At 44.3% G+C, this 12905-nt stretch overlaps 1 protein-coding gene across 2 annotated transcripts in view; it reads left to right on the top strand.

Moving 5' to 3' along the window:
* The first annotated feature begins 7960 nt into the window (after positions 1-7960).
* LOC116983882 (aldo-keto reductase family 1 member B1-like) overlaps positions 7961-12905 on the top strand; it is a 47276-nt gene continuing 42331 nt past the window's right edge. Inside the window, exon 1 of one of the 2 annotated variants that reach the window (XM_033037770.1) lies at positions 7961-8104. In XM_033037770.1, coding sequence (XP_032893661.1) covers positions 8045-8104 — 60 coding nt within the window. In that variant the 5' untranslated portion in view covers positions 7961-8044. The remainder of the gene's footprint in view (positions 8105-12905) is intronic. The other variant, XM_033037771.1, reaches the window with a different exon arrangement.

The raw sequence follows: 12905 nt of genomic DNA, 5'->3' as shown, positions 1-12905 counted from the left end.
CAAATCCCAGGTTCATCATTAAGGGGAGGGGAAGTGTGACGACCCATCCTCCTTAATGTCAGCTCCGATACCAGTCACTGGCAGACAGGCCAGAAAGGCCCAGTACCAGGGTCTGGCTGCCGAAAGATACGGTCACTCTGGACTGAGCTGAGGCCACAGTAAAATGAGTCACAGCTAGATCAAATTAGTGATTATTGGATCAACTCACCTGCACCGTGTCAGCACTGCTCCTTATTAACCCAGGAGAACCCAGGTAGTCCAGCCAAAGGAGAGAAGGGAAAGAGTAAGGGCAAGGAGGACAGGAAGCAAGGGAAAGAAAGATACAGTCCCTTATTAATTGTGCCTCCTCAGTGATGATGAAGGACTATGCCTGTGTGTGGACCTGGACCTTCCTGTCACTATTGTTTGATGTTAGATCTAAAGCCTATTGTGTGTTCACCTTATGATGAATGCCAGTGTAGTAATTGCTGATCCTATGTCATGACTGATGCCACACATGGCACTCCAATTTTAGAATACTGTCAGGTGCATTCAAAAAAACTTTATCCATGGGTTTACAGATTAATGCATTCAGCCTATGTTTGTAAATATATTGCAGCTCACATTTGAAATTATATTGGGAACAGCATTGGTAAACATGATGAAATACTATTCGGTGCAGGAGGTATATATGCATGTGCACATTGTAAGTCAAACAATGAGTGCAGTTAAAATCGAGGACAACAAACAAAACTGCATTTTGCTGGAATCTGAACATAAACAGATGTGTTGGAAGAACTCAATCAATCAAACCGCACCTGTGAAACAAGAAGCCAGTCGATGTTCCCAGTCAATCATCCTTCCTCGGCATGACATCTTTGCTGAAGGGTGATCTTGGCAAAAAAAAAAACAGTTAAGGACAACCATTCTATTTATGTTTGACCAATCTGAATAGTTCAATGGTTCCATTGCAACAAAGTAGAATGCATTGCACTGGTCTGCAAGTACAGGTAAACCACAAAATTCAGACAGCAAGGAATAGTCTGCGAAGCAAGCACTGCGAGTTGTTTAAACACCATCATGAGGACAATAAGGAGGCATTTTAAATTGTATTTATTACCATGGACAAAGCCCCAAAGGCAATTGACAGTGATTTTTAAGACCCGAATTAGGGTGAATAAACTAAATTTAGACGTGAGGATAGATTCTGCTGAAATGTGTTAATTCTGTATATGTTCTTTCCATGTTCAACAGGTGGTTCATACACACTCAAATGAGACATGTAAAACCCTGGACTCAATGATGTGTCTAATTTTCTTATTTCAAGAAGTTGAATTCCCAGGCAGTGTTACACTGTATGTGTGGACCAACGTTTCCGGCAGAAATTGGAAGAGATATGGCTGGTCAAATATCCTTTTTCTGTATCCAAATTGGAAAATGGTTTGAACCCTCGAACTGTGGCATTCAGGGGTTTGAATCCAGCTTACATCCGGTGGAATGCTAACCTGATTCCTTACATGGTGACATGAGGAAGAGACAGCTGATATTGTACCAACACCCAAGAAAAAAGGTAACCGTTGATATAAAGTTTGGGCTAGAAAAATCGGAACAGATACAAAAGAGAAGCAGTCAAATTTAAATTTGGACAAGAGGCAGACGCAGAGGAACCTTGCATTTTTTTGTTGGAAACTTGAAACAAATATATTTTGTAAATGATTGATGACTCTTTCACTGAAAAGCATTTACTAAAATCCAAAATTGGGCCTGGCATAATTGTAGCTTTCAGCAGAGGGCCACTCACTAAAATAACTTAGCATGTCTAACGTATCTATTGTTGTGAAGAATGGCCCCTAACTGAAACATCATCTGTCAATTTCTTTCCACAGATGGTGCCTGATGCACTGACTTCATCCAGCAGTTTGTTTTTAATGTCTGTTTGAGTGTTATAGATATTATTGGTCCAGCAAAATGTTGATAATCCACTGTTTGTTCAGAAATCCTAATGGTATCTGGCTCAGGGAGCACTGTTTCCATACTCCATTTAAACTCACAAGGGCCCTGTTTTCCACACACTTTTCAAATTCACCATGGCCCTGTATCCTACACTCCTTTTAAACTCACTGCACTACCTTAAAATCGTCAGTGTGTTACTTTCCACACTCCCTTGAAATCACAAGTGCCTCTTTTACAACACTCCCGCTAAGCATACCTGCCCCCTATTTTTCAAGATCCCTTTAAAATCCCGTGGCCCTGTTTCCCGCGAATCCTTTTTAACTTACTGGGATTATTGGAAATTTTATTTAAATATCTAAATAAGTGAAGTAAAAATGCATTGGTGTATTATTTGGAGTAACATCCAAAACTGTCAATGTGGCACCATCTAAATCCTGTGGAGCAATCCGAGTTTTATTTTATGTTTTAATTGTGAATGTTGATGTGTGTATGTTCCTTTTGAAACACAAGGGTCTACAATTTACTCTTATTCTAATTTATTATTGCCTTTCATAAATACTGCCATGAAATTCCAGCAGAAGCAAAGATGTATTTATGGTTCATTTGTACAAAACTACGCTGATTTTGTTGGTTTTATTGCTTTATGCTTCGGTTAGTGAGCAAGTTCGTGACAATGAATAACACGCATTGTTTATTGTTTTTGTTTTGATGGGGGGGGGGGGGGGGGGGAGAATTAAAAGAAATGTATGATTTCTATAATTATTAATAGACTTCTGAATGAGTTCTGCATGTATATGTGTAAGTAAAGTTGTGTAGTACAAAACTTAGTCACGAGTCTCCTGACTAATCATGTCTCCTGACTAATCATGTCTCTTCTGATTCCCATAACATTAGATCACTTTAATCAGTAATTGACATTCAATTTTTTTGTTATAATCTTGTGATTGTATAAATGAGTTCAATATACTTTTCTTTTGCATTGTAACTTGTGCCGGTCGGTAATGGACATGCTTACAGGACCCTATTTGAATGAACATATGATTAACTTTGTTATTTATTTTGTTTTATATGTTACTGGGCAAAGCCATGCGCATTTGTGCAATTTTGGGCTGTGGGAACAGCAGGTATCGCCAGAATAGGTGGATGCAGAATGTGTGTGACAGCCATAACTATAAATTTGCAACGGGAAACTGTTTCTGCCCACCTCCCTTCAAACTCTACCCATTTCCGACAGAGAAGAGGGATGGAGCAGCCCGGTTGCGTTGGTCCAAACTGGTCAACCGAAAGGACGAGAAAGGCAAGAATTGGCAGCCTGACGCCATAGGCAACAGCCATGTGTGCTCTAAGCACTTTGTGGAAGGCGAGCCAACAACGCTCAATCCAGACTCTTGGTTATTTGTTATCGAACTCCCCAATGTCCCCACGTGCGCTCCCTCGCAGAGATGGAAAACCTTCAAATAAAAGGCGAACGTTGCTAAACAGGCAAGACTTCAGTGAAGTAGCTGGCTGGTTAGCCTCATCATAACTGGCAAGATGATTTGACAGCTCAACAATGGATGTGGGAAGCCAGCAGTTTAGTCCTTTCGATTCTCCAAGCCATCTTTCGTTTCCCTCATTGGATCGGGAAGAATTCTTTCTCCACATTTCAAGAGTTCATTGTACTGATCAGCATGGCAACGTTTTTCTTCACATGCAGTCGGTAGCATGGGCTTCCTGTACGCTGCAGCATGAGCAAGAGTAGCGAGTTCGGCTTTTCGTCCCGTCTTTTTCAACCCCCTGTCCGCTAAAAAATGCTTCAAAGCTTCGACTTTCCATCGCAGAAAATCATCCAGTGCCATATCGTCGTAATTTGGGTCAGCCATAACCAATACAAGATTCAAAGAAGATGAAAACTCGGACCGAAAATGTACTCAGTTTATACAGCGCTTAGTTCGCTTTTTCTTTATTCCGAATGACCTTTGACAAATCTCATTATTCCTTGCATTTATTGAAATACTGAACTAGCTCATTACAGCACACTTTTTAAAAACTTTTCTAGCAGGACTTCTTCCCAACGTATAACTTCACTAATCCCATGATGTTCTGCATGTAAGGTGTGTTCAAATTCTAAAATCAGCAATGTCTTTGCAATAATCTTTCAACCATGAAGGAGGTTATTCAAAACATTCATGTGATGCAGGGCTGGACAGAAAACCTGGAATGAAATAAAATTGAAGCACAAACCATTGGAGAAATTGTAAAGAAATCCTGGAAACATTTTCAATAAAAAGAATGAACCTATTTATATACTGTAATACTTCACCTGGTCATATCAAAGTCATCCCAATTAATTATACATTCGAGTCGTACAGTAGTTGTTATCTTGGCAAACACAGCCGCTAATTTGTGAAGAGCTTCCCACAATGGTAAATGAGATGAGTGTCCAGTTAATTTGTTGTGACAATCTTGGTTGAGGGAGGAATGCCGACCAGAACACCGAGCACGCTCTTCTAGCAGTGAAAAGGGGTCCATACACCACCCACCTTGTATAGGATACGGGGTGGTATTTTTAATTAAAGGTGATAAATGCAAGATTGTAAATTCAAAAGAGATTATACGCAGCACTTTGCTGCCATAAGAGGAAATATGAAAATTATTTTGTTATGTTGTGATAGATCTAGTAATTTGTAGAGTTTTGACAGGGAACTTGCACATCCTTTCACATGTCATTTTCCTGATGTACAATTTTATGGCAGTCATCTCACCTGAGAGCCCAGTGGTCTTACTTAACCGCCAAGGTTACAACCTTGCCAGGAATCACTAAAGAAAAAAGCAATGTTTGCCCATTTACATTATTTCAATAGTGTTTCTTTAACATCTAAACTACAGATAGCTGGAAAAATACTAGCCTTTGGAGTGGCTCATTGCCAAACCTCTCCCAAAATGGATTTTTAAAATATTTCAATACGTTCAGAATTTTTTCTCTCAGAGATTAGTTAATCTCTGGAATTCATAGGGGTGGTGGAGACCAGTGCATTCAGTACATTTAACTTGGAGTTCTTAAATCTTATATTTAAGATTGATATTTGACAGAACAAAGAATTTTGTTTTTTGGGAAACTGGCATTGATGAAGAGTTAACGCCAGAATGAATCAGTCATGATCATATTGAATTGCAGGGCAGGCTTGAGAGGCCAAGTGGCCTACTCCTGCTCCTGTTTTCTTGTGATCTTGTGTTCCCCTTTTTCGCCCAGTGGTATTGAGCAGATCAGTTTATAATTATTTGCAGTTGCACAAATCGGAAATTGGGCTGGGTAGCCACAAATAATCTGCTGGAGCAACTCAAGTATGAATCATTCCATTCCACCTGAAGATGTTGCTTGACCCATTGAGTTTCTCCGCAGATATTTGTTGCTCCAGATTATGAATGGGTTTTGTTTTTTAACTTACATCAACACTACTATCAATAATATCTTGTTTTTGTCTTTTTTCGGCATTTCAATTTTTCATTCTGCAATCATCTAACACCTACTTCTCATCTGTCAGCATTTTTCCATTCAACTAAAGGAAATGAAAAACTTGCTCTTTAACCTCATTTCCCATGATCCAAGCTCCAAACACTCATGGTTATCAGAGATTCACATTTAATCTAGTGTATTTGCCTTTAATTTATGTTTTATTAAAACATAACAGAGCAATGTAGACAAAATCTATTATTTTGCCCATGTATCAACAATATACTCAGCTATAAAAATGTTGGGAACATACACAGTTACTTGACCAGTCACATTTGTTTATGAATACGCATTAGAAAATGCATATCAATTATGACACTGGGGGGCTATTGGGGCAAAAGAAACCTTGAATAATAAAAAAAAATGTGCAGGTATCATTATCGTCACTACCAATTTTGTTTCATTTTTATACAAATCCAGAGCCTAATGGTTAAAGACCGCTCATCAGAAATGAACTAGTGAATCATAGAATCATAGAAAGTAGGTGCGAGAGTAGACCACCAGGTCCGTCGAGCCCGCACCGCCATTCACTCATGGCTGAACTTTCCTTTCACAGGTGGTTGTCTTTCCACAAGTGCAGCTTGACTGGCTCAGTGTTCCAGCATTTTTGTGCTTTTGTTTCAATTTGACATCTGCGATTGTATTTGTATTCCAAGAGTGATAATGAACTTCCATTTACAATCATTGTTATTCTCAGTTCCATTCCTCTCCTGACATTTGTTACCATTCCTCTCTATCACTTTGTGAATTTTTCCCATTATTGGTTCTCTTTTCCTGATGCCTCGTTAATCATCACTTCTCTCCTTTCGTGTCTCTCCATCCTCCTTTCCCCAATCCCTTCCTCCTTTTCTATCTTATTCCTCTCGCCCTTTGAAAGTCAGTGGGTCAGGCAGCATCTGTGGAGGGAATTTGATGTCCCCAGGGCAGTGATGCTCTCAGATGGCTGTCATAGACTAACAGTGAACTACTCATTGCCTTTGGAAAGTTGTAATGTGATTCAGTGATTGGATTATGTCTTGCAGCTCAGGAATGCCCCTGCCGTCGCATACAGCATACAGCATACAGCTCCAACATTTTCGCCACCTCCAACGGGATCCCACTACTGGACACATCTTCCCATCCCCACCCCTTTCAACTTTCCGCAGAGAACGTTCCCTCAACAACTCTCTGGTCAACTCGTCCCTTCCCACCCAAACTACCCCCTCCCCAGGTCGTTTCCCCTGCAACCGCAGGAGATGCAATACCTGTCCCTTTACCTCCCACCTCGACTCCATCCAAGGACCCCGACAGTCTTTCCAGGTGAGGCAGAGGTTCACTTGCACCTCCTCCACCTCATCTATTGAATCCGATGTTCCAGGTGTCAACTTCTGTACATCATTTTGTGTTCATCTTCCCTACCCTCCCCGATTTACTGATCTGTTGCGGCCACTCCTTTGCTTCGTGCGCCTTGCGCCAAAGATCTTATAGCGGAGTAGGATCTTTGCCTTGCGCTGTGGGCGAGGGGCGAGGGGAGGGACAGACAACAGTGGGCGGGCAACTAATGGGAGAAGGAGCTGGCACCAGTGGGCTGAGTTGTGGGATTCCATTTAAACCCGGGCAGCGCTGTTTACCAGAACCAAAGATCATATAGCGTCCTGGGGCAGCGGGAGTGCGGGGCCCGGGGCAGCGGGGAGAATGAGTGCGCGGCCTGGGGCAGCGGGGAGAGGGAGTGCGGGGCCCGGGGCAGCGGGGAGAAGGAGCGCGGGGCAGCGGGGACAAGGAGTGCGGGGCCCGGGGCAGCGGGGAGAAGGAGTGCGGGGCCCGGGGCAGCGAGGAGAGAGAGTGTGGGGCAGCGGGGAGAAGGAATGCGGGGCAGCGGGGAGAAGGAGTACGGGGCCGGGGCAGCGGGGAGAGGGAGTGCGGGGCAGCGAGGAGAGGGGCATAGGAGGGGAGGGGGGGGGAGACATTGTAGTGAGGGGGCAGCGAGGGAGTGCCGGGGGGGATAAGGCCTAGTGTGTGTGAAGTTGCGGAACGTTTACAATGTTTCTTATTTACAATGTTTCTTATTTAATGTCCCTTGTCTAGTCTGAAATAAAGTTCATTATTGGATCAGAAGAAATATAATTGTGTGTGTTATATGATTATATACATTTATATAATTTTCATGTATGTGTGTTTATAAACATTTTATTCTTTAACAAGAATTAACAGAATTATGAACTAACAGAATTATGAATCTAACCCTATATCACGCACAAAAACTCCCCCCGCAATGTCAATCGCCCTGCGAGTCGGGTCGGTTCCGGTTACTACAAAATCTACTCAAACACTGCTTGTGAACCATTTAAAAAGAAATGATTTAAAAAACATTAAAAAAGACAATTACCAGAATCAAATTTTATTGTTGACAAGAAGTATGAACTGACAGATTTATGAATCTAACTCACACAAACTGTTGCCCCACAACATTGATTCCACTGCGAGTCGGGTCGGCTCAGGTTACTAAAATGGGCGTGGAAAAATGCCCATGATTCCCTCCATAGCGTACTACACGTCAGGCCATTGCATTTCGCAGGATTAGCCCATCTTGCTCCGCTATAGGATCTTTGACCAGAACCTTTCACCGGCTTCGCAAATACCATGGCTATCACCCTCAACAACGGATGTCGCATGCCCAACTTCGGGCTGGGCACCTGGAAAGTGAGTAACCCTGCCGCCGTCCGACGATCAAGGCAGATATTAACCCTCCGTGTGGCTTCTGTGTTGATAATCTCCAGATGCTGGTTTACTAGATGGACACAAAATGATGGAGTAGCTCAAGAGTCTGAAGAAAGGTCTCGACCCGAACCGTCACCCCATTCATTCCATCTCTCCACAGATGCCGCCTGTCCCGCCGTATTACTCCAGCAGTTTGTGTCGACCTTCTGGGTTGATGATGAATGGCCTGAGGAGGGAGGGGGTGCGCCTCTCTCTCTCCTTCCTCCTTCCCTCCCTGCTCGCATTGAACGGACGAACCGACCCAAGGCATTCGCCGGCCCGACGGATCACTTGGTGTGCGCGGCCAACGGCCGGCGGGTTGGGTCTGTGACTGTTATAGATGGTGACCGATCGAGAAGTTAAGGTGGAGGCAGGGCCGCCTTTAAGCCGATTTGACCGATTGCCCCCAATTTGGCCCCGCGCCTAATCTGCATCCATCCATCCACATTCCTCAGTAAATGTTATTGTGTTTTGAATGAGTATTAAATTGAATAAAATTCACGCGGCGTCAATAATACTTGTTTAAAACACAACTACATTTACTGAGGAATGTAGATCGATGACACATTGAGAATTTCTTTAAACTCACCATCATGAGTGAGGGCCCCGGACCGCGAGAAGGGGCTTCTTCCTGGTGTGCAGGTTAGTCATTCACCTACCGACCCACGTTGTGTCTCCCTGTGTTTTGCTCTCCCCCTCCCTCCCTCTGTCTCGCTCTCTCTCCCGCTCCCCGTCTCGTCTCTCCTCTCTCTCTAGCTCTCCCACTCCCTCTCTATCACCCTGTCTCAGCATGCCCGGAATCATTGACGTTTAGCGGTAGACAAAAATGCTGGAGAAACCCCAGCGGGTGAGGCAGCCGCCTTGACCGCTGAGTTCCTCCAGCACTCTGTTGAAGGTGGCTCAGCGGGACGGGCAGCGGCTCTGGGGAGGGGGTTGCCTTTCTGGTCGAGACCCTTCTTCAGCCAATCACAAGTACTCACGGCGCGACTCACCCGTTGCAGCGGCCCCTGTAAATCTGTCTTTTTTTTATTTTTTGTCTAGTTAAATGTAGTGTTTGGTGTTTTTTAATACTAGTTTTAAATGTGTATATGTGGGGGACGGGGTAGGGGGAAACTAATTAAAATCTCTTCCCTGTCTGGGAGATCCGACCTTTTCCCTGTCTGGTCTCCGTTGTCGTTGGGGCCTAGCACCGTGGAGCGGCCTCCAACCTGAATGAATGAATGAATGAAAACTTTATTGTCATTCAGATATACACCTAGACACAGTGCACCTTGAACGAAATTTCGTTGCATTTGACTCTCCAATCAGGTAAATAGTAAAAGTAAAAGTGCTAGGTGCGTCCATAAAAATGCCTCATGTGCATGGTTCTGTAAAATAAATATATATAAAAAGTTTTTAAAAAGTGTCGATATTTAAAAAGTTCTAGCCTCGGTTTTGTTGATTGTTCAGTAATCTTATGGCCTGGGGGATGAAGCTGTTGCAGAACCTGGTTGTCCCGCTCTTCATGCTGCGGTACCTCCTCCCAGAGTTAAGCAGTATAAACAGCCCAAATTGTGGGTGTGTGGGGGCTCTGGTAATGCCCTTAGCTCTAATCAGACAGCGCTTGTACCCCATGTCCATGATGGAAGGAAGAGAAGTCCCAATGATTTTTTCCGCTGTCCTCACCACTCTCTGAAGGCACTTCCAGTCCGCAGCTGTACAGCTGCCGCACCACGTAGAGATGCAGCTGGTCATGACCGACTCAATTGTGCTTGGGACGACAGATGGCACAATGGGCTAAGTGTTCGGCTGTCAACCGGAAGGTAGCCGGTTCGAATCCTGCTTGGAGTGCATACTGTCGTTGTGTCCTTGGGCAAGACACTTCACCCACCTTTGCCTGTGTGTGAATGTGTGTGAGTGATTGGTGGTGGTCAGAGGGGCCGTAGGCGCAGATTGGCAGCCACGCTTCCGTCAGTCTGCCCCAGGGCAGCTGTGGCTACAGAAGTAGCTTACCACCATCGAGTGTGACTGAGGAGTGTAACTGAGTGTGACTGAGGATGTAAAGCGCCTTGAGTATTAGAAAGGCGCTATATAAATCCCATCCATTATTATTATTATTCTGTAGAAAGCAAAGATCCTATAGCGGAGCAAGATAGGCTACTCCTGCGAAATGCAATGGACTGACGTGTAGTACGCTATGGAGGGGATCATGGGCATTTTTCGACGCCCATTTTAGTAACCTGAGCCTACCTGACCCGACTCGCAGTGTAATCAATGTTGTGGGGCAACAGTTTGTGTGGGTTAGATTCATAAATCTGTCAGTTCATACTTCTTGTCAAGAATAACATTTGATTCTGGTAATTGTCTTTTTTTATGTTTTTTAAATCATTTCTTTTTAAATGGTTCACAAGCAGTGTTTGAGTTAATGTTGTAGTAACCGGAACCGACCCGACTCGCAGGGTGATTGACATTGCGGGGGAACTTACACACATACATGAAAATTATATAAATGTATATAATCATATAACACACATAATTATATTTCTTCTGATCCAATAATGAACTTTATTTCAGACTAGACAAGGGACATTAAATAAGAAACATTGTAAATAAGAAACATTATAAACCTCCCCGCAACTTCACACTCTCTCTCCCCGCTGCCCCGCACTCTCTCTCCCCGCTGCCCCGCACTCTCTCTCCCCGCTGCCCCGGGCCGCGTACTCCTTCTCCCCGCTGCGGATCCAATCTTTGGCCGGAAGCAAGAGGGCGGAACAAGATGGCGGGGGCAGGTTGCTAATGTGAGATATATTGAAAAATTTCTCTTATTTCTCCCTACATTTCTCTTCTAGTTATAATAACCCTGTGACATGGTATACAACGGGTGATAATGATCAATACAGCTAATGCCCATAAAATCACCAGTCCCACCACTTTCCACCAGGCTCCTCCTAAGATGTAATCCCACCATCCTGCTCCCATGATTGTGTTCCATCTCTGTACCGGGACATGTGCTATTTTTCTGATTCCTTCTGATCTGATATATCCATTACTGCTTGCCCGTTGTCATCTATGTTTAGGCAGCAATTAGAGAGGTTGAATTTTCCGCATACTCCTCCCTCTTCGGCTAGTAAGTAGTCTAAGGCCAAACGGTTTTGGTATATCGCTGTTCTCATCTGTGTCTGCTGCTTCGCCAGTGCAGATGCAGTCTGGTTAGTAATTACTTCCAGCACTGCCTGTAGTCTTATGATCCGATTTAACATATACACTGGGGTCCGGTAGCCCCAGGATCCGTCCTGTGCCCAAGTGGCTGGTCCATAATATGAGATGATTCTTGCAGGTGGCCACTCATCATTTTCCCATTTTCCGATGTCCATTCCTCTCTTCGTTCGGTGTAGATCGTCAAAGATGGGTGTTCCTAGTAACCGCCCCTCCTCAGTGGTCAACAGAAAAAACCCTGGTTGTACCAGTCCAATTAAACAAGTCCCACTCCATTTTTCTGGCAATACCGAGTATGCCTTGTGTCCGCATATCCATACCAGTCCTTCAGGAGCCGGTCCACTAGAGGTAACATTGTCCCATATGCAACACTGGGATTCCCTGGTAAGGGTTGTTCCCGGTGCAATTCCATAATCCAGTCAATTCGCTTCCATCAGTCTTCATCCAGATAGTACAGTTTCCTTCATCCTTTACAATGGGATACCATTGAGGTTCCTCTGGCCACCACACTCGGGATTGATTTGGCCACTGGGTGATGATGCGCTGGCAGGGGCTGCTGCCTACTAGGATGGCATCCTTTGCCCAGGGCCTGGCGATACACTCAGTTCCAACCGGGGGGTGTGTCAGGACCCATTCCTGGGGACTTCGATCTCTTCCCACCGTCAAATTCCACTTTATCAGGTCCCATACCTCAATGATAGATCCTCTCCATGGCCAGCGTTAGCTCATCAGCGGTCCCCCACAAACCCAACAGTTAGTCACATTCAGGGTTCTGGCTATCCGGAGGGCCAAGTCCACAAACAGGTTTCTCCCCACTTCGGGGATCTCAATCTGCTGCTTTATTTCATCATACATAGTCTGGTGCAGTTGAGGCTGGGAAGGTGGGGGAGGTTTGTTGACTACTGCTTCTGCTAACTTCCCTATCACTACCTCCTTAATTCTGTCTAATGTTTCCTCCCTGGCTCGGGAAGGGATGCCTAACTGTCCTCTCTTGGTCATGCAGACTCATTTCTCCCCTTTTGGGCAGGTAATGTGCCCAAAACTTCCTACATGTCCCTTATTTTCTACTACATAATATCCCCTCCCCCCGTCCTGACAAACAGCTCTAGTCCTTAGGTCGTAGCAAACATCACTTACATGGGAATGATAGGTAAATGATCTGGTTGTTCGCCCTCCATATCTGATAGGATGGTAGCACTTATCACAGTTATTAACACTTCTTATAATGGTTACATACATAGTTAGTAATACTACAACTGCTCCTTTCATGCTGTTAGTTTCATACACTTATTTCTTACTGAAAGTTAATGCCAGTGGCTTATTCCCTGATTTTACCGTCCACTGATCGTCTTTCTCAGGAACTGACGTCTGGTCAACGGGTCCTTTAACCCGGGTCGCATATGTCCACCCTTTTTCTTTTGTTCGTACTGCTGTCTCCGTTGTCAGCAATGCCAGGTATGGGCCAGTCCACCGGGGCTGCAGTTTCTCCTCTTTCCAACTTTTAATCAGTACCCAGTCATCGGCCTTTATAGCGTGTATTGGAAACTCG

This window comes from Amblyraja radiata, chromosome 19, assembly GCF_010909765.2.
Source record: "Amblyraja radiata isolate CabotCenter1 chromosome 19, sAmbRad1.1.pri, whole genome shotgun sequence".
Classification (NCBI taxonomy): domain Eukaryota; kingdom Metazoa; phylum Chordata; class Chondrichthyes; order Rajiformes; family Rajidae; genus Amblyraja; species Amblyraja radiata.
The sequence above is the reverse complement of the archived record's forward strand: the minus strand, read 5'-3'. Positions and strand labels throughout refer to the sequence as shown.